Genomic DNA, 23,121 nt, shown 5'->3' on the forward strand with positions numbered 1-23,121 from the left:
CCCCCCCCCCCCCCCCCTTCGCTCACTTTCTATCTATCTCGCACTCATCCGATCGGGCGGTATGCGTCGCGGGGGGAGAGCAGGAGGCGACGGAAGAACCGGATGAATGTAGGGGAGACCTGACAGGCTTCCATATCGAAACTGGTAGAGTGTATAACGAGGAAGCGAGCCGCGTTCCTGCCGCTCGCGCGGCAAAAACACCGCAGAGTGCCGCGGCGCGGCTTAATTGCTTAATCAGACGTAGTAAATCTTACGACACAGGCATTTATGCGCGCGCGCGATACAATATATATACGCGGAGAGGCCTCCTCTTTCGGTCTCTCCCGTCTTCTCGCACTTACTTCATCTCCTGCCGCCTTCTCCGCCGCCCCCTTTCTCGGCCCCTTGGCCCCGATCGGCCGGACTGCATTGTTGGGGGGATATTGAATTGTTGTGCCGGGCGGATTGTATGCTAATGTACGGGCACGTAAGCGCGGCGCCGCGCTCCTTATCCTCGATCGCGCAAAGATGATAGGCTACCGGCGATTATCGCGCGTTATTCTGCCGATTCAGCGCGCGAAATGATACATTCCCTCTCGTTCGCGCACCTGCGGCGCGTATCCCGCCTGGCCGAATATCCCGCGCGGTGTTAACGCGCCGAGTAATTACGACGGCATTGATATTTTAATGACACGCTGCGCACGTTCGACACGCTCCGCGCGCCGCCACCGTTGATACACGGTCATTCTTCGCACGCGACGTCGAACATGCAAATTTCGTGCGATCCTCGTCCAAGACAGAGAGAGAGAGAGAGAGATAACGACTTACGAGCGCGGATCAGGATCGCGATCAGAAGCGACAGGCGTACTCGCTTCTTCTTCTCAGACTCGGGATTACTTTTATTCGCCGAGCGCGAAAGACAGATTTTCTCCTCCTCTCTCTCTCTCTCTCTCTCTCTTTCTCTAGCCTCGGTAATACGACGCTCGTTTATGGTCTCGTTAAGAGAACACCCGGTATATTTAAGGGATAACCGTAACCGGCGACGTAATGCAACACCCGCGATCCTGATCCTCGAACGAGATGGTATCTCCGTCGTTCTGCGCACGACGCGTACATTCGATGCGCGTATATACCTGGGCCCTTCGTGGTGTACCGAGCGTATATACGATCAGCGTATTATAGTTAGGTAGTATCTCGGGTGATCCTGAGACAGGATTTTTACTCTCCCTCTCTCGCAATAATCCTGTGAGCGGTGGATGGTACGCATTCGTAACGCGTCTCCTAATACTTTCTTCCGCCAGGCGATCGCCGGAACAATTCTCTTCGCGCGACTCGCAGACGGATTATTTCCTGTGAAAATCAAGTAAACACGCGAGGAAAGAATGCGAGTATTTCAATGGATCTTTCACTTTCTTAAGTTGAATCAGTGAAACAATATTTTACCGTAAGTATTCACTAATTTCTAGTGGCAACTCCTCCACATGGCTCTTTTGTCTAATACTTCATTGATTTTGGCCGATGAAAGATTCATTACAAATCGCTGTTGCACGTCTCGTAGCAGAAATACATGTACGTATCGTATATGCATTCAATCATATGTCGTATTTGGCGTAGTTCCTATGGTATCAGACTTAAGAGGCTTCGAGTTCGAGTTCCATCAGAAGAGAAGCGTGTTTTTCAAATACGATATAAATTAAATCAATTAAAATATAATTAAGGATATCTCAGGCAAAACCATTGACAATACTTTAAGAAAGGGATTAAGATATTAAAAAAGAAGTAATAAATAATATCTTTTTCACTGTTTCTTAGATTTTTCCAATGGAAACACTTGCTGCTATTAAGACTTTAACAAGCGAAATTTTACTGATTTGCAGTGCTATACTTATAACTAGGATCATTAGTGACTATTAACTGCTTCTCAGTGATAATACAGTGATTGCATTTTAGAGAGCAGGAGCGAGGAAATTCGTAGGTCCGTGAGAGCACTGTCGACTCCTCAATTCGAAATAACTCGCGACCGATGCGATATTGCCGGCGCAGAGGAATCGTAATGAATTTTTACATTAAACGGGCTGCAAACGTTCCGCTGATCCACCGCGACCCCGGCCAGCGAAAGCGTTTGTTCGCGCGGATCAAATTCGAAAAGCGATTTCACTCGCGGCTTGTCCGCGAAATATACGCGGCGGCGCGTCGCGTCGCGTCATCGACGGGCGCGATTTTTACATCTGAATTTCGACAATGATGATACCCGCCTCGGGCCATGAAAGCGTTACCCCTATCGTGCGCAATGATATCCCCCTAGTCGGTCACTGGTGCATGAAACAGTTAAGCATCGACAATGTAAGCCAATCAAGGGGTGGGTACATAAGGGGTGTATCAGAGAACGGGCCGCGGTAATCACCCGGAATTACGTTAAATTTAAATTTTTACTCCCGCGCCCCCAGGGCCTCGCATCTTGGTCTTTTGAACCTCGGCGGCTCGCTAAAGAAGATGTATCCGAGAGAGACGCGTCGAGGGAAAGAGAAAGAGCACTTTTAAGCTTCAACTCCGCGAGACACATGGCTATAAATAAATGGCGTCTCGCACGATCGAACGCCGACATTTGGCGATGCGATGTATTTTCTATTGTTTCAGAGGTAATTTATTTCAAAATGACTATTAAAACGCGATGCTCAACGCACGATTATTCGCGTGCACGTAATAGATTTTTCGTTTTTATTCGAACGAGTTAAATACTCGTCCGTGCCGGACAATCCACGTTCTCGGCGCTTTGGTTACGCGAGTTACACATCTCGAGAACGCCGTGTCGCCTGTTTACGACCGGTCCAAACTATGACAATTCCCCCCGGTTCTGCGTGCGTACCCTGCAGGCACAAGGCTCCGGTTAGATTCCCTTTAGAGTGGCTTGGCAAGCCCCACGGGGGTCTCGGGGAATATTACGGAGCAACAAAATAATAACGCGGAGGCTGCGGCGACGACGAGGGGAGAGGGCGCGAGACGGACAACAGAAAGGGACGGATGTAGGGCCGCGGAGGGCGGGTATGCTGGGCATGAGACGTGGTGTGGGGGGTGGCAGGGTAGTCTAGGGCGCAGGCAGCCAAACACACACGACGACTAAAAGGCTTACGGGGTAATTTGCGACGGCTTAAGGCCAGGCCAATCTGATCCATCCTGCGTATACACGTGAAATCTTATACCCCGCGCCGTGGCACTATATACGATGTTCTTCATGCCGAAGGAGACAAAAAGGCAGCGGAAGAGATAGACGACGACGCGCGGCCGGAGAAAGGAGTCGCGAAGCGGGAAAAGGGAAAAAAATGATAGAAGGGAGAGACTTTTTGAAAAACGATACGAGGCCTCTTCAATAAGGCCTCCTCGCGCTTTCCTTCCTTCCCTTCCTCTCGTCCTGCGGTGTGCTCTTTCGCGATCACGATCAGCTCGTCCTCTCGATCTCTCTCGAGAAGCTCGGTGGCGGTGAACACGAGCCACAGACTTCACGGGCTGTCGCGCAGAATTTGGACGGCGAATTTTTTCCCTGAATATGGTTAATTGAGCGTGCGCCGGTGCAAGCGAGAGGTTACCGGAGGCTGCCTCCTCGTTTTCTTTTTTTCTTCTTTTTGGACAACCGCGGATCTCCTTCGTCGTCATCGTAGTCGTCGTCGTTGCCGAGTCGGCAAACGGTGTCGTATTCGTGAAAGAGTCACGGAGCGTGCATTTTGTTAAGGAGATTGTAAAACGTAACGAGCCTGATCAGAATTCGATGAAAAACTTGCACTACGTATGTACTGAAATATTATCTAACTGCTTGTGTGATTAGAAAAAGGATTGACCATTCGAGAGCTGAGATATTTGCATCTAAAAAACTAAAATACTTTTTATGCACGTTCCTTGAGATCAGCGTGCTATTTTTCTTTTCCTAACGTCTTCTAAATTAAAAATAAGATTTTGATAACTATTATGATATTAAAAACTAATATACAGACGTTATACGCAACTTTTGGGATTATTGACCATCTTGTTTTGAAAATATAACGAAAAATATAAAATACATAGTTTATAGAAATACTCGAAATACATATACACATATTTGAACATTTATATATTTCTTCCTATTATCTGTATATCTCTATTAGAGATGAACTGATTCATAAATATAGCATTAATAAGAAAAATAAAAAAAATAATATTTTCGTAGAGACAAGAAAAACGGTTCTCTTGACTATAATTCTTTTACTACGATGATTATAGTCACAAATATCAAATATTTTTTTTAGTGTATGTGTTAACCTGAACTTCGTTTCAAATTAACATTTATTTAGTGAAATTAATGTATAGGAACATAATGTCGCTTGATAAATATTAAATTTATGAACGGCCTCCTGAATGTGCACCACTGAAAATACGACAGTGAGCCTTACAACTTCCTTAATCAGACCAGCAACTTGCACATATATGCACGCGCGACGGAACGCCGCGCTTGAATAATCAATTTTCGTCCATATTAATTAAGATGTCGAGTACTCATTACTGCGTCCTCCTTGGACTCGTACATCTCGAATCACCGTGCTCGTGATCTGTAAATAATACCGCGCCAATTATTTATCACGTACACGATACACCAGCGGGATTCACGTGCGGATCGACATCTTCGCTCGCGCTACCGTGTTAAGGATACTTAAATGAATAAAGGTATCAACGTATCTCCTCTTTTTTATACGACCGCTCCTAATGCAGGAACCAGCGCCTTTGACGGCCGCATGAAGCCAGTTTTTGCGCGACGCAGCTCGCTATCCGCTTTTTGCCGCTCTTGCGAAAACGGGCTATTCATCCGAGCCGCAGAATTTTCGTTCGTCGCGTCTCCATCCCACCAGGGTGAAATAAACGTCTTGTGGTAATTCGCAACGCTGGCCGAACGAGATCCGACGGTGACGAACTGCACGGCGAATACGGAGGAGAGAACGACAAGGACGGAAGGAGAAAGGAGAGAGAGAGAAGAGAGATGAGAGGAGAAGAACGAGGGGGGGGNAGAGAGCGAGAGAGGGCATATTTCAGGAGCGAAACTTAATTTGCCCCGAAGTGTGCCACGGGACTCGAATCGATTCGAGGGCCCTCGAACGTCGGAGAGCCTCTAAGCGACGGCGCGTGCCTCAATCGGATGCTATTGAGGTTCCTCTCTCTCTCTCTCTCTCTCTCTGTCTATCTGTCTCTCGCTCTCCTCGTCATGCGATAATTGAGAGGCATCGATTGTATAGCGGCTCTTTCGATCTCGTCCTGTTTCCCCGAGTCTCGCGAACAGTTAGAATTCGTTTCGCCGGACCACCTACAAAGTGGCTCCTTCGAGATGGTCCCGGGGGTAACTGTAACCAACTCCGTTCGGAAACTAGAAACGTAAATTCCGACGAGTGGCTTCCGTCGGGTGGTAAGATCCTCGCGCACGTCGAGAAGCTGACATCTTCGGGAAAACAAGCGATAGAGGTGTCACTTTTTCTTGTAGAGAGTCGACGAAATAATAGATACGGCGGGAATGAGAAGCACGTTTTAGCCGGGTGAAATCTACTCGTTGTTTCTACCGGCACAATTTTCGAGAGCCTTCCAGTTCCGCGTCAATCCGCCGTGAAAAGCAAGTAGATGAACATCGTAAGTTCCTCTTACGCTCTTTCCCTTCGCCCTTTCTCTCTCCTTCTCTCTCTCTCGTCCTGCCTGATTCCATCTACCGCGTCACCTCGCCTGACAAAAAGAACCCTACGCACACGTTTAGGATACGTTAAGAGGTCCTTCACGGTGTTTGCCGGCAAACACCCTTCGTACTGGCGTTGCCTCGATGGCGCCCCTGCTACCTCATGAGACGAAGCATTCGTGTCCCTACCGTTCTCTCTCTCGTGCCGTGCGCTCTCTCTCTCTCTCTCTCCCTCTCACTTTCTGTCTCTCTCATTCTCTCCCTCCGCATACAAAACGCGCGGAGTCTGATTACATATTAATTATTTACCAAACGATTTCTGATGTGCGCGTACCGACCGTCTCGTACGGAACGGGTCATTAAATTAAATGAAACGCCGAATTCTCGTGCGCAGCACGCCCCGTGAATATTCACGCGCGCCGCTCGCGCTCTAATCCCGGCAAACGAGCAAACCAATGGTGAAATTTGGCGTGTACCGAAACGTGCACCGCTGACGCAGGTTGTGTATATGTATGTGTGTAAATAATCCAATATATCTTTTAAAGCGCTATATGTTTTTGTCGTGTTTTCGCCGGGTTTGCGGTGAACTATTCAGAGACTCTTTTAATCCCTAATACACAAATCAAATAAACAAGACTGCCTCTTGCGCATCAGTTTTAATAATTTTGGCAGTTTGTTTGCCTTGTACTTTTCTCCGCGGACGCACAAGAATAATTTTGTCCGCGAATACGCCTCCCGTTTTTCCCCTGATATCTGTCAACGGTCTATTGTGCCCGATATCTCATTAAGAGCGTCTTGCGTCTTTCTCCGGTCGACTGTGAAATACTCGCATACCCGATGACTGTCCGGTCCGCCGGCGCGGCGTGTACAACTCACGGAAGCGAACGGGAACAAGATCCGCAATTAGCGTGAAGCCTCGAAGACGCACACACGGTCCCGGTTTAACAAGCGTCCTAGGACGATCGGAGATTTTCGTATCATTAACCTGTCGAATCGCGATCGCTCGAGCTTGCGAGACGCAAAGTGAATGCGCCTCGGTGTTTCGCGGAGAGACACGTTCACGAGCTTTCCGCTCGTTCGCCCATTGCGGCTGACATTTCTGTAATTTTTCCTTCCCCCGAGAGGGACCGGTCGAAGATGATAATTTCCCCTCTGCCAGCCGCCAAAGACGAGCACACACAGTCGGAGACAATGGGATTAGTGGTGACCGCGCGCGTAGCCTTGAGGACGAACGGGGCAAGGATTTCATTTTCGGAGATTTTTCCCACGAAGAAAAAAATGACCGGGGAACAGGGCACCTTGTTCGGACGCCTGGACAAACACTCGAAATGTCTACGCTCCTGTAGGAAAATGTTTGTCGTCGTTTCTAGTCGCGCGATCGCTCGAGCGGAATAGATAAAGAGAGAGAGAAAGAGAGAGAGACGCGCGATGTCTACCTCGCTAATGCGACACGACTATCCTCGTAAAGGCTGTAATAGCGAAATGAAAAATCGATACGTATACGCCCTTGCCATCCTTTGCCACCCACGCCGATCCTTTAGCTTATTAATTCTCAAATCTGCATCTCATTGAGATTCATACCGTCGCGTAAGTAAACTCGCGTCATTCTAAAAAAAAACCGGGTTAATTACAGAGATAATTTTAATTAAAAATTATGCGTCTTTTTCATCGATACACTTTTTTTCGCAGCGGTGGTATAACGACGATTACGTGTGTCTTCGACAAGGACATCGATCGATGTTACAGATACACAGATTAGCGGGTTGCAAAATTTCACTCGCGGTAACTGGCTATCACGACGACGTGAAACTATATAATCAAAGTAATACCATATATCGCGCGTCTACTAAACAATGACATGGTGCGTGAGTGCTTATATGCTCGCTATTATTAATTATATAGTCGAGTAATAACATATCGCAAATTAGAACCCTCTGAAGGTGCATTCGACGAATGGGTACGAGCAAACATCTGCGAACAAGTCCGAAAAATAAGTGTGAACAGCGTTCAGCGTGAATATGAGCGCACCAGATACGAACATTAGTGGACGCGTTCGATCTCGTGTCGGTGCATCAAAGAAAACGTGTTTATACATATTCATTTTTCGGACTCGTTCACTTGGTTTAAAACGCATGACATGCGACCACTGTGCTATATACTCTTTTTTCCGTCATATGAAGAAGAAGGAAAAAGAGAGAACGACATTTATGTTCACGGAGCACGTGTCTTTAAACATCTCTGTCGTAAATTATACCGCTCGATTTACATGTTATCGCGCTCGCTATCTTATTTCAGATAATTAAGTTCAATTTGAGTCAAGGTGACTGTGCGATTCAAAGTCGATCGACACATGACCGTGCCTATAATTCCGAATGCAAATGCGCAGACATAAGCGTTTTGTTAACCGTTGCGGCCTTTAGCGCGACCGACGCGATCCTGCATGCTAGCCGGATTTCGATTAATCGCGATAAGTTTTCGTTTTCTATGAAATGTGCGGTCGCGTTTCCGCCAGATGAACGAGAGAGAGAGAGAGAAATTCTTCCGAAAGGAACTAGACTCATCGGATCGTTACGGGAGAAACAGAAAGTCTGCCGGAGGAAGAGGGACGCGTGGGTATCGGTTTTCAGTCGGTGTGCATCTCACGCACTTAAAAATCTCCACAAACATACAGCGAGCCCGCGACGGGGACCGCGAACGCGGCGGGAACAAGCGAGGTCGCCGCGTCAGTGGATACTCTTTGTTCGCGGGCAAACATTTGCCCGGTTTCTCAGGGCTCCCGAGGGCGACAGAAAGACGGGAAGGATCCGCGCGGCCTGTCAAGCCGAGAAAGAGACGCCGGCCGGAGGAGACCGCAAACCATGTCCTTACCGGCGAGTCGGCGCGACGACGTCGGGTCCCGATGTTGGCCCGGATAAAAATGTTGCAAATCATGGGCTACCTGTCCGTGATGCCGGCTCGCTCGTCGCGCTGCCACTCTCGCCCGTTTTCAGCGTAATGCGCGGAGCAGGCCGCTTCTTTGTCTCAAGCGTGTTATCCGCCTAATGTAACCATAGGGAGAGGAGATTGAAATGGTAGGGTGGCGCGATAAAGCCGCGCGGATGCGCCTTCCCCGCTTTGTCCCGCGCGATGATGATAACGCGTTATCGAGCGCGGTAACGTGTCTGAGTAACATATCCCGAGCACAAGACGGCGGTATCGGCGGCGAATTCGCCACGGCATCGCTCGATCGATCTGGTATCCTCCGCGGAGCACTGTTCGATCGATCGGAGATTTATATCGCGCTTCAGTCCCATCCTCCCTCGACTTGTTTACTCGTCTACGTTTCCGCGATCTTCAAGCGAAACGCGCAAACCCGCTTTTCTCCAGAGACGCGAGAGGGGAGTTGGACGATAGCGAGCAGGAAGGGAAGAGAAAGAGAGAGAGAGAGAGAAAGAATTGAGCATCGGGTTCCGAGTCGAGTAAGAGGGCCCGTATCGTTTTAACGTCTCTATTAGCGGCTATTAAAAATGAGCTAGCGTCGAAAAAAGGAAGCTGAGAAACGAGGGCGAAACAGGAGTGGCGCGGGCAGAAACGGAGAGAGAGCGAGAGAGAAAGAGAGAGAGAAAGGAGACACGAGGGGGTTCATACCTCCCTTGAAATCGCGGAGCCTCTGTTCACATGCCGTCTCTTCCTCGTACCGGTATCCAGTTACCTTTTGTGAAGGACTTCGCATGGCTCAGATTCTCGAACGATATGTACTCCATTGTGCGTGCCGGGTATTTAGCATTGGTACGGGGTTGGTCCCAAGCAGGGGTCGCAGGGGGATGGTGACGGGGCAAGGCAGAGAGACACAGAGAGAGAGAGAGAGAGAGGTGGTTTCATACCACGCACGAGATCCACGGTGCCCCCCTGACACGGGGTAGATTCTGTTAAAATGATATCCCTCGTCGAGCTCTCTCCTTCTCTCCCGCGACTCGCGCAAGACAGATCTACACGCAATGTCGCGCTGAAACCGATCGCTTCTTTCCACGCTGTGTAAAAAGAGAAGAAAAAGGAGAAGGGAAAAGAAATCGTGGAAACTTGTTCGCAGTGTCGCAATTTCGAACGGCCGAGTCGGATCGAGCAGTCGTTGCTTGCTCGGCGGCCGCTTTGCACAGCTTTTTCATCGCGTTTTGAAACGACCGAGGTTTTATAATTAACATCGCATGGTAACACGCGATAATAATATCGCGACCATTAATATTGTATAACATATTCGTGAGAGAAGAATGGCGGTGAAAAAGCGGAGTAAAAAGAATCTCCATTCTCGGCATCAGAAGCGTTCTGAGAAGACTTAGTTCATGCGGTGATGCGAACACGCGTATGTCGGGGCGAGGGAGGGGGGAGGGAGTTAAAGCTATCCTATCGCGTTACGTGTGCGCGACGAGCAGATCGCGAATGGTACTCTGAGCGAGGACGCCGATTTTCTCGGCGTAATCCCGAATAATTCGAACAGCGGTAGACACTTGTCTACCTAGATAGCAGGGACAAAAGCCATCGTCGCGGCGCGTCGCGCACCTTTCACCGGCAAGTTTCTCGATCGGGGATCAATGGTGGCTATATACCGTGGCGCACCGGGGCCGCGACCATCTTGCGCGTAATTACAGTAGCTTCCGTCACGGTTTGAGCCCTGGTCATCGTCCCCGTGCATAATACTTTATAATATACGGCGGGATTCCAAAAGTGACTCGTCATGCGGCATAAATACTTTAACGGCGGCGGCGCGCACCGTCCTCCTCTCTCCTCCGCCGCTGCACCTGATACTTTCCCCCGGAGCGAGCTGATGAATTTCTTTTTTAATCACCGCCGCGTCTCGCGCCCGAAAGTACAACGTCACCTGTTGGCCTTTGCCATCCGCCTTTGCGGCTCTCTCGACGCTGCGATTCGCCACGCGAATTCGCGCGCGCGCGCTCACGCACGCACGCACGCAGGAACACGCAAGTGCATAACGAAGTGCGTACGAAATCGTTTTTAGCGCGAAAGAAAGAAGAAGAACGGCGGAGAAGTGACTCGTCTTTATACTTTTATCTTCATCTGCGACTCGCGGGGAGAAACATTTTATCGGAGACGCGCTTCCTTGATTCCAGGTCGACGTTGTATAAGCGTACCCTTTTGATGGTTGAAGTATGAACATCGGGACGACGAGCGTTGCGAAAATGAGTAATGCCATGTGACACCCTCGTCGTTCTGGTCTATTAAAACTGCGTTAGTTCGTATATTGTTTTGCAAACGAGGTTATCAACGCGCTAGGACAGTATGCAAAAAGTCTGTTTACTCGGCAGGCGAGTAATTATAACGGCGCACGCTTCATTAATCTTTTTTCGAACATTGATGGGCGGAAAATTTAATGCCGGTCGCCGAGGAGAGAGAGGAGACCGGCATAATTCGATCATAAATTATTCGACAAACTGGCTCCCTAGCGGATCCGCGCTTAATCCCTTATTGGTGTTCATAGAAATATTTAAAAGGTATTACACGAAGATGCGTAAATTCATAGATAATAGCTCTGCGGCCAGTCGGAATTATATCGCCATACCGGTTTAATGGATTGGATTTCATTGAGGAGGGAAAATCAAACAGTTAAGTGCTGCGCAAAAATAATACTCCGCCAGAGATTATTACGGTAAAAAAAAAAAAAAAAAAACTACGTTCCATCTCACGAGTTTGTACAAATAAGAATGTCTTGGTCACATCGTGATTTTCGTTCCTTCGTTTTCACACGGCTCGAAGCTCAACATGCGTCGAACGCAAAAAAATATTTTGACTCGACGCAAGAGACGGACGACGAATCGCATTAACGCGGGCAACTTCACTAGAAGGGGGTATCGAAAGCTTTCAATTTGTCGCCCATCGGAACGCAATTAGCGCGGACCGCGGCACTATAACGGGCGCGGCAACGAAATTCGAACCGCGGAGCTTTAATGCCCCTTTTATGCACGCCGAAAAATTGACACCCGAGTCTCCGCGCTTTAATGCCACGACATTAAGACGATCTCAATGGGGACGATCGCCGTGGAATAGCATATGGGACGGAACAGGACGAGACGAGAGGAGAGGAGAAGGGGGCGAGAGACGGGACGGGGCACTGGCACATAATAAGTCGTGCCGCCTCGTGCGGGTATCTTGTGAAAGGACGAAGATAAAGGCCAGCGGTCCAGGAGCATAATTAAAACGCGTCGGATGTCTCACGTGTGGAGGCGAAAACGCGTGTGGGACGAGAGGAGAAAGGCGAGGGCAGCAGCCGTGTGGGTGAAAGAACGCAGTGGAGAAAAGAAAGAGAGGGAGCGCCGAGAGGTGGACAAATTGAACTTGTATTATTGCTGTCAACAAGGCGGCGAAACAACGCGAGCGATGAAGAGAAAGAGAGAGAGAGAGAGAAAGCATTATTTATTTGGCGCTTTGCAATAAATCTCCACAAGCGCAACAATGATTACAAATAATATTATTCGTGTATGAAGATAGTTCCAATAATAATAATAATAATAATCTTGCAACCATAGCAGAACCAGTGAGATAGATTAGCAAAAAATACGTGATTATTACAATGAATCCTAAAGAAAAGTCAAATAGGCATGAATAGAGAAGAGAGATATGTGAGCGAAAAAGTTGATAGTTCAGGATATCAGTAAAACAAAGAGAGAGAAAGAGATTTGATATTGCAAAAAAGCACGTGTCGTACGCGCGAAAAATTGCGGATCGGAAGTTTCGAGGATAAGCGTACGGGGGGAACGAATCGGATAACGGGCTGGAAGAGATAAGTGAGCAAAAAGCTGAAAAACGTACGGGCGATAAAAAGGAATTACATGTGCTCGTGTGACGGCGGGATCTTGAATTACTGAAGGGGGGAAGGGGGGATCTTGATACAGAGCCGCACTTTTGTCTTTCGTTTGTCGCGCAAAATCAAAATCGTACGCGTGCGACGCGCACGTTCACGGTCAGTTATTTCATTATTCACGAGTATAATTCAGCCCACGATCGAGTTCCGATTGCGTTGTCAAGAACACGACGCTATTTTATCCGATTAACATCGGCGTACTTTTTAAGCTCTCCATCTCCCTTTCCGCGGTCTCGCGTAGTACGGCACTATGCACGATCGAAGATTATTTTAACGCGTCCGCCGGAGAGGGACTCGCGTCGTATTAATTTATCCGAGTACGCCATTAGGCGCAATGAAAAGGGAGCTTACATGAATATTCGCCGCGGAATTGTAAAATGCAAGACGCATTAAGACAAAGAGATAGAATGGAGTTAATTAAATAACCATCTCGGGCGGCGGGCGCATTTCGGAACGAGCGGCGATAACGCACGCGCGAGAAACACTATTAACCCTTCCCCGGCTCCAACCAAGATTTCTTATGCTTCATCCGCGTAAGCACGAGCGTTTTAATCGGATTTGAAAAATCAACAAACTCAACAATGACGGAAACGTCACCGGCAATCTCTTATCGGTTCTCCCGAACCGAGGCGGAGAACTTGAAGGAACTCTCGCGAATGTAATCCCGATGCGCACCCCGAATGCGTTCTCGCGGTTCCGGAGTCGCCGTCGCGCTTGTCGCGATCGACTTTTTTCTCGCGATCGCGAGACAGAAGGAGAAAGGAGAGAAAGAGAGGGAAGACGAACAATTCGACGTTTCCCTGGTTCTCGAGGAGGCGTTACCGTGGTAACAGTACGGGTCCGACTCGAGACTCGATTAGCAAAGAAAATACGAGAGGATCTCGGAAGCCCCGCTCCACGGGATCGATCTGCGGCCGAGAGGCTTTTAAGACGACCGCGACCGCCTCTCATTGTCTTCGGCGGACGAGTCCCGCGAACGAAAGCGCGCCTCCATTCGCGCTTGTATTTCCAAGTGAGAGCGATTTTTCTCACCCCGTGTCGATAGGCGATAAACACGATCGTTCGTTATCACTGAACTCTATATTAAAAGCTTTCCATTTAGTGGCACCACTCGACACGAGCATCATTTTGTCTTTGTTCCATATTCAATGAGCAACAAAGATAGGGTGACGCTTGTGTCATCAGATGGAAAGCACTCAATATTCTGGAATGCTAGGTGCCACAGAAGGAAATAGGCGAAATGAGACAGACAGAGAGAAAGAAATAGAGAGAGAGAGAAGAAAAGTACTATCTGCATTCTTTTCCAATATCGTATTATTCCAGTTGAAAATACCAGCTCATTCCAAGTATCGCATTCATAACCTTCGTATAATTGAAAAATTATAATTGAAAAATTATAATATTACTGGAGAGGAATGGGATAAACAAAAAAATGTTCAAGTTTTCGAGTCATGAAAAATTGCAGAAACTATGAACAATATGGCTCGAATCACTTTTCACAAGTAAATTGATACGTTCGAATGTCTGTGGAAAAGATCATAGAAAATCGTTGACGAATCAGAAATCACTAGGCAGAGAAAGAAATAGTACTTATGTTAGCTATCCTTTACCCTGGCGTACCCCGGCTTCTTAACATGGCACCCAACATCGCAGTATAGTATAGAGTTCAGTGTTCGTTACCGAAGTGGCGAAGAGCGAGACACGGGGGGGGGGGCGCGTCTCTCAACGACGTTCGCCGAGGCGACCTCGGTCGTAACCTCGAGCGTGTTCGCCGCGTTTATTCCCATCGATCGATCGGCCACGGCGAATCGGGGAGCAGGATCCCGCGATTCCCAAGATCGCAATCGCGGATTCGCGAATCCCGCGTTAACGAGTTAATTCTAATCCAACGCGGGATATCGCACGACGAAATCTGTACCCTTTAATTGTCGCCTCAAGGATGCGCCGTTCGGAGCGGAAGAGGGGTACAACCGCGGCACCTCGGTACTGTGGCGTAATGAGCAACGGATCGGCATAATATTTTCCCGCCGACGACGACGACGGCGACGACGTGCACGTCGCGGAACACGGGGTTACGTTACACACACGGCCATTCGTCATTCGGCGCGCGCGCGTGTGAAGTTTAGCGTGCTTTTCCGTATCTGTCTGTGATCTGCCGAGTAATGAGGTGGATCCCCCCCACTTCGTGCGAGAGCCGTCGTCGGGGAATCGTCGTTACTCTCCCGTGAATCCTCGCCTCTACCTGGGAAGGATGAGCGCGCGCTCATTAATTACAGCAAGACGCTCTTGCGCGGCGCGATGACTGGAAACAAAGTGTTTTCAACGCCGCGTGTACATCCACGTGCAGCTCCACATGCGTATACGTATATGCATGTGCCACCTATAAGCGGCAGGCGAATTAGAATTCCCACCGCGACCAAGCACACACCTACGCGTCCTCCTCTGTGCTTCGGCTGCTGCCGGGCAGCTGGCCACAAACTAAAGTTCAAATAGCCAACGACCTCCTTCGTTGACCTCGCGTAAGCAGGCGACGGGCCGGTTGAAGTTAAAGATAGAAGATTCTCTTTGATCCTACGCAACACGGTATGCAGGATAAGCTCGCGCAACGAATGGTAAATCGCGAACTTGCGGAGCTTTTCGAACGGGTCATTAGCGGTCAGCGTGAATGATTGCGATTTCTTCGATTATAGGCAACAGATAGGATCTAAATATAAAATGATATATTATCAATTTTGGTCCCCTTTTGCCCGTTGTATAGAGAAAAATGCTAAAATCAAGTAAACATAATTACCTGTTTTTCAGTCTCCTAAATCAACATTTCTATCAGTTTAAGCGTATTTTAATAGTTTGTAGTAAATCTTTACTTGAACGTAGTAATACCTTAATTTGTAAATGAATTATTGAATGTAAGTGTAAAATAGTTCTAAATTTAAGAGGATATCTATTAACTTTACCATTTTACTCGGATTATATGAATATTACTTGAACGGTAGTACTTTTTCTCAGTGTATAATTTTTCGTTTTGAAATTTTCACTCGTGGTTTCTCTTCGTTATAAATGAATACTGAGCAATCTCCGATCGATGATTGATTTGCGATTCCTCATGTTCTTTTTCGTTCACCGCAATCCTCCTCGACAATTCAAGCAACTCGTATTCGACTGACCGTCATAAAACGTTGCGTACGTTTCTTGTTTTTCAGAATGCAACAGCAATCAGGCCCAGGAAACGGAAACACACGGCGCACCCTGAGCCCGGGACCCGGTGGCAGCGATTCCGAGGATTCCGATATTTCCCTCGGAGGAGCATCACCAGCGTCACCGAATGCCTCGCCGCCCCCGAACCATCAACCATCCCCGGTGCCGCTTGGACCTCTCGGACCCTTGCCAACTCCTTCCTTAAATTTCCGTTTCGATCCTACGCAGCCGCAGTTTCGGTTCGGCCATACAACGCCTTTCAAGTTTCCGCCGACGGGCTTCCGATTCGGACCGCACAGTCCGCAGCCTAATCACCCAACTATGCCGAGCGGAGGGATTTTCAGGATCGCGGAGACCAGCCCTTTCCAGGCTATAGGGCCCAGGGGTGATGTAGGATCGAGGTATCAGCTGTTATGAGTTAGCAGCTGATCTCTTTGTTATCAAAGTCTCTTTGTTAATCGCGAGATTAAGACGAACGTGTCAACACCGCATAAATATAAAATTATCACAGCTCGTTCACGCGTAATTAAGATTCATCGATATTCTTGAATTAACGTCGCGATAAGACGCTGCGCGCTAATTACAACAGATATCACGATTCTAAGCTAAATTCTACCTTCAGCTACAACTCGAAGACCAACTCTTTTATATCAAACGTCTCCCCCGAATGTCGCAACCCACGCCCTTGTTCTTTTCGATTACAGATTACCGGATCCATTGGGACTGCCCCCACCGAGGCTCCACCCGCACGAGGGCCTGCTACACCACCCGCACCCCCAGCTGGCCGATGGGATATCCAGGATATCCGAGACGTCGCGGCTGTCCGACGGTGGGCTCTCGCGACTGTCGGACAGTTTGTCGGAGGCCCACAGCCCGCCATTGCTGGCGGCGAACCTCTCGGTCGCGGGTCCCTTGAGGGTGGCTGTGCCCAGCCCTGGCACCCCCTCCTCCCGGGGCAGCCCGCCCCCCCGGCAGCAGACACCTCAGGGTCAACCTCAGAGTCAGGGTCTGATAAGGGTCGCCACACCACCGCCGCCGCCGCCACCGCCGCCGCCGCCGCTGCCGAATCCGAGACCGCAGATTCACAGACCGTTCTCACCCTCGTGATTCGACGAGAGCGACAGGAGAAGAAACGCCATCCTTGGGGCAAACGATGATGCCGTGTGACGTCGAGGTAAATCGCAGTCGACGCGCGATCACGACTTCGAGCGAGCGAGCGGACGTTCGTTCGGAACTATGCTGCGAAGACACGGGGGTAATTATTACCGGACGACAATCTGGCTTGCGAGTGAAGTCCTCGTGAATCGAAGGAGATGGTAACGGCGATCCGGAGAACGGAGTCGGTCGGTGGAAGTTTCAAGGGCGAATCGGTCCTCCGTTAACTTCGTGAAGACTGACGCGACGGAGTCATCGCGCGAGGATTAGTCGAGGACAGTTGCCCCTCCGCGACGCACCAATTTGCTTCGTCGAAGAAGAAACTCCAAGTGGTTGGGGAACGGTCGACGCAACGCGCATGTGAAAACGAATCAACGACGTGGTATCGTTAACGAAAGAATCGCCGCTCGAGAATACCAAGTGTCATTACGCTTTAGATCTTAGGGGAAGCTCTCTCCTCCGCTCGGTGACGTGTGCGTCGAGAAGCAGCTCGCGCAAAGAAACGATCCCCGATCGCGAGACGTGCGGGAGGGGAGGGGGGAAGGGGACGGACGGACAGAATAGACTCTTCGAAAAGTGAGTACATGTCCATCGGATAAGTGCAATCCTCTCGGCTACGAAGGAGAGAACGGACGGTCAGGGTGTGGTGGTGGTGGTGGTGTGTGTACATAACTTTTTCTTAGGCGTTTCCGACTCGCCCGCTCGTCGAAAGCCCAAGAACCACGCATAGCGTATACAGTGGGATCCCCATAGTTTGTAAATAGCGCCGCTTCTTAGCGTCCTCCCACCCCCGATGCTCTCTCTCTCTCTCTTTATCGCGAGCCGTATCTCCGTGATCGATTAATTAAGCAGCGAACTGTACGCCGACGTTTCGGAGTGCCGAAGAGTGTGGCGATCGGATCTACCGCACGAGGCGACGAAACGCGAGAGAACTCCGAGATGGAATTTGCCTACGGTACCGGTATCGAGGAAAACCCGCGAAAATGACGCGGCGGACAACACGCGCGATTCTCTCTCCTGCGTTTCTCCAATCCTTCCCTTTTTTATTTTTTTTTTTTTATTGAACGATATCGCACAACAGCCACGCGTCGAAGTCGGCAGCAAACGAGAGGAGGACGCGACCGATTGCGCAAAAGAGTCGCGCGCTAACAGCTGCAGTAAGTAAGGAAGATAATCATCGTATGGTATATTCGACGACGTCGTTGTGTGTGTAAGTTAATTATGCAGTTTACAAGTCTGCATGTTTTTCTTAGAAAAAAGTCAAGTCAAAGTGAATTCTATAATTTTAACTGAGACAGACAACGACAAGGAGAGTCGAACGTTACCTTACCCGAGTAGAAATTCGGCTCTACATCAATCGCGCCAATTCCGTCGAATTTAAGGGATCACGAGATTCTTCAATGGTCAATATAAAAATCCGTTCACATTTGACGCATTTTTGCGGGATTAACGTAGAATGAAAATTTCGACTCGGGCGGCCCGCGACGTGACCGCTTGCATTATTGCCGGGTTTAGCGCGTGAGAAGAAGAGTATCTCGCGCTTTTCGCCCCTTTCTCTGTAGATAGACACGTTTAGCAAAATTCTTGTATAATCAGTCCGAAGATATAAATATGAAAATAAACAGTATGTATACTATACGTATATATAATATACATATACATAGTACACCTACAGTATATATACATATACTATAGGTAAAGACTCATGTAATTTACATAAAGACTATCAACACACACGAAAATTATATATATATAAATATAAGAGAGGAGGAGAGAGAAGAAATAGAAAAAAAAGGAGAAGAAAGAAATGGAACATTATTATATATATATTATTAATATTATTAATATTATTATTAAAATATTATTTGTGCGCCTGTACATACATTCGCGCAAATATATAATAACAGATTATTATGACATTACAACAGACCATCATGAGTATTTTGTTCGCATCCTCGCATCCATTATACGTCCTGCGCCGTCCTGACTGTTAAACGGAGTGGCAAATTTCGCGCGTAATCCATGGAACGTGTTAAACGCATCGACGCATTAAAATGGCTTAACATTTGCGCCATTCTACAACGTGTCGGACACGCGATCTCATAAACAAAATTGCTACCGCAAGTTCGAGCCGCGCGCTTCTCGCGCCGTTGTCGTTACATCATAAATGTCCGGTGTTATTCCTAACGGCGAGCGCAATATTTACTCGATTACGATCGCAATCGAAAAGGATAATTATTATTTTCCACGAAATCTCCCATTTGCCAATTTCTCCCTCATTACGCTCGCGTGCTTCACCGGTTAAAGCGATACTGTATGAGCGCGACCGCGGGAGCGAGCGAGAGGGAGGAAGGAAGGAAGGAGAAAAGGGGAGAGACAGAGAGAAAGAGCACGTCCTCGCTGAAATCGCCCGTTCTTTCCACAGGTTCGCACGTCACACGCTTCCACAGTGCGCCGACGAAAAATTGCGGAATCACCGGCCGTTAACGATCTTAGAGTCGTGTTCCGGACACGATCCTTTTTTTATTCGTCGAAGGTCAAAAGCGAGTTGGTGTAGGATCGAGGCACGAAAACGCGCGCGCGCGCGACGAAGGTAGGACTTGGGGATTATCAGCAGGCGCGCGACGGTGAGGGAGAAACAAATGGCCAGATCAGACCAGTGTGACAGGTAAAAGGGCGACGTGGGAGGAGAAGAGAGGCGCGAACAAAGAGAGAAAAGCGCGAAAGGCAAGACGCAGACGGACGGAGTAGTTGCGCGATAACGTGTGGGCGGGTATCGCTGACAAAATCAACCAATCGGATGGTCGGCTCGCCTTGTAACCGATCCCGCGGGTTAACCAGGAACCAGGGAACATCGACCAAGACTCTCCCGAAAGGCCGATATGCCCACAGCGCACGCCTAAGTTCTCTCTCTCTCTTTCTCGCGACGTCGACTCCACCCTGCCTTCATGCCTCCACATGCGGCCGCTTCCTCTTTCTCTCTCGTCAGCCTCTCCCTCCTGTTTTCCTCCTCTTCTGTCACACGACGGGTTTCCCCCTTCGTCTTCGAAAGTGCTCGGCAGCTGGGTAGATTTCCAGCCACGAAGATGGAGTCGTTGGGGTGCGGGGGTACGGAGCAATACTCGCGAACTTTTACGTCGCGTTTCCGATCCGAGTCGGCTTGAGGCGGCTTTCAGCCGCCGCGGTGACTTCACGGGGGAAATCGCGAGCACGGTGTCCGCGTGTCTGTCGTCGTCGGGGTTTTTTATTTTCTCAACGCGCCAAATTCGCTCATGCGAGTTGCACCGGAGAAGGCGTGCGACACGTCACGCGTGAGAAACGTTTGCAGGTACGATGAGACGCGATGAATAAACCCTATCGTGATTCGGTGGAAGAAATTTTATGCAAAAGAATGAAGAATATCGATTGGCTCGTGAAATTACCGGTGTGTATAAAATTCGGTGAAATGTTAGCTGCGAGGAAACTCGGAATGCTAATGAACGTTTGAATTAAAGATACGATTGACTTGGCGAAACAGAAAGCGCGATGCGCATTCTGCTGTACAATCCGCGCATTGGGAAAAAATATTTCGCGACGGGGAACGCCGAATGAAACAGTCGCGAGGGTAGTAACCCATTTGTGAAGAAACTGACGGTTTACGCTAGTCGATCGTATCGACAACACAACAAAAGAGCGACAGAGGGTGGGAGAGAGAGAGAAGGAGCGGGGGTGAGGGAGGAATGTTGAAAAACGTTACGCAACGACCTCGGGACAACTGCACGCACCGTTCTGCAAAAACACACGCATTGTGCGTGAATGTGTGCGGTGCGTGCACGCGCTGCTCGCACAGGAATTTCGTACGGTAGAACAAAGAGATGAGTGTCGCGATTATCGATAGGCTCCGGTGGCGTGCACCGTTTTCAAGGTACATCCAATATGGCGTGAAAAGGTCCGCTCTGTCTTCGTCTACCCTCGCCCTGCTATCGTTTATCTCCGTCGTTCGCTCGATGGCACGGTCGCCGTCTTGCCGGTCGTGTTTTGACAGTTGCTGCTCTGACACCTCTGGCGCATTCATTAGGAAGTGGTTCTCATTCGACGTCAAGGTAGCGGAACGTGTCTCTCGAGACACGCTTTGGCGTAAACAATCGCGAAGCGGTTTCGGTCGTTCTTCATGCAGCGTGCAGACTTCACTCGACAGTGCGATTCGTCGCACGAAGCTCGCGGGAAAACACTCAACAAGGTAAATGTTTGATAAATTATTCTCAGGTACACGCAGTCGTTCTCGGTTGTAACTACAAATGATTAGGAAAAATTACTGAAATTTAAGCACAACACAGAATTCTGAGAACTATGCATCGTATTAAAAGTACATCGAATCATAAAGAACGTATGTAACGTAAAAGTCGCTCATCGATCGCCCGTGCTTCGTGTTAGAAACCACAATTAGGCGATAATGAATAACATATAATATTCGATCACAATCAGTTTTCCGAAATATCATCTAACATAAATATACGTTTTCGAAGTGTGGATCGAAACGGGACCCTGCAGGATCGAGCGGAGAGCCGCTGGCCGGGCTTCACAGCTGTCCGGATTTAGATGTTTAGGATAATGCGGTGTGGCCGGGGACTTACAACGAAATAATGTAGTCCACTCTGAATGGTAGAGACGTGGAATGAGAGCGGTGGTGAGGGGGGTAGAGGGCGATGAACGGCTAGCGAGCAAACGAGCAAGCGAGCGAGCGAGCGAGATGCAGGAGCCAAGGGAGCGGAACGGAGAGAAGGGCCAGGCGAAAGAGAGTAGCGACTGAGTAACCATTTCTCTCTAGTGGTTATTTGTAGACAGATTCGACACTCCGACAATGCGGCGAATATCATAATGGGGCCACGGAGCGGAGGGGCCTCCCGCTACAGCGGGAGAGGGCCCCGCAGCCACCCCGTCGGAGATTACGACGCCCATCAGGTATTTGTAGTAGATCTCAGGTCGACCCCGAGCATGGGGAGGTGTGAAAGTGACGGTAAAGCCTCGCGGAATCTTTTTAAAATCAGGACGCGCCATTGTTGCGGTAAGAAGTTTTCGAGGCTTTCGCCGCGCGTCCCTGCGCTCGATCTCCTCTTCCGGCCGATGACGGATCATGGGCTCTTAGCTGCTTAAGGACCCGAGATGGAGATCCCGCGGTAAGGAAAAGCGTGAAACGGGCCCCGAAAAGAGGGAGAATGGAGGAGAAAGAGAGAGAGAGAGAGAGAGGAAATAGCGAAAGAAATAGAAAATAGGCATTGTAGGGATCATCGCGTACTTCGCGTGGAATGGCGCGCGGCTCGTGCATCGACGAATCGCGCTCTGATTTGTTTACCGTCGTTTCGACTAGTGCCGAAAAATCAACAAATATTTGTAACATCGATCGTCAGCCGGTAAGGGCTTTATTTGGTTAAGGGGATCCGTTTTCAGCATTTTTACGAGCGACTCGGCTCAATAGTAGTTAGCAAAAAGCTAGTATTTTTATCTATGATATCGTGTGATTTCGTAACCAGTTTATCTCTTGGCGAAAGTTTTTGTCGGGCCGCTGATTTTTGTATTACATCGTTTAGCCGCCGCGTCTCGCCCGTGATCGGGCTGACTGTGCGAGTAATTGTCGTTAATTCTTTCGCACGCTGCAAAACGCGCGATACATCGCCCGATGAATCAACGTGCGCGAATATGAATCCGCTCAGAATGTCGCTCGCGTTTCGCCATAACCCGTAATGAAGCCGCCCCCTCCTCTGCAGATTTTCAGTTTGAAAATCGACGTCTCGTTTTTCACGTGGGGTGCCGAGCCGGGTTCACACGGGGTTAATGAGAGGTTAGATATAACTTGCTATTCTGTGTCATAATGCGACACCGGCGTCCGTTTAATTTAAGTATATCCCGCGCATGGGACTTGAATGGGGGTGTGTCACGCGCGCCACCCTTACGACGCCCCGTAACGGGACAGAGATGTATAACTTCATGGGAAAAACAAAATATTGTAGTAGCTGAGGGTCGCAGCATTTCTGTGCTTTTGTGTGCGAAGCGACGTGATACGTGCTGGATAACAGACTCGATAATGCCATCGAGAGTCGTCTTATAATCACAAAATTATGCGAGCAATAATTAAATCGTACTAATCGAGTACACGGCTCGTCCCGAGTAAATGCGTTGCATTATTTACTCCCGGCATAAAACCGTATAATGCAAATTAAATACAATAGCCTTTTCGTTTTTATTATTTTATTATATCTACTCTTTCACGAAGAAAACTGAG

At 48.9% G+C, this 23,121-nt stretch overlaps 1 protein-coding gene across 1 annotated transcript in view; it reads left to right on the forward strand.

Annotated features, from left to right (window-relative positions):
• Positions 1–18,471, forward strand: part of LOC106748562 (homeobox protein SIX3) — a 57,632-nt gene extending 39,161 nt beyond the window's left edge. Inside the window, exons 2-3 of the mRNA XM_014627223.1 lie at positions 15,713–16,108; positions 16,412–18,471. Of these exons, the coding sequence (XP_014482709.1) occupies positions 15,713–16,108; positions 16,412–16,814 (799 nt within the window). The 3' untranslated portion in view covers positions 16,815–18,471. The remainder of the gene's footprint in view (positions 1–15,712; positions 16,109–16,411) is intronic.
• The last annotated feature ends 4,650 nt before the right edge of the window (positions 18,472–23,121 follow it).

This window comes from Dinoponera quadriceps, unplaced genomic scaffold, assembly GCF_001313825.1.
Source record: "Dinoponera quadriceps isolate SergipeBrazil2010 unplaced genomic scaffold, ASM131382v1 scaffold3004, whole genome shotgun sequence".
Taxonomy (NCBI): Eukaryota; Metazoa; Arthropoda; class Insecta; order Hymenoptera; family Formicidae; genus Dinoponera; species Dinoponera quadriceps.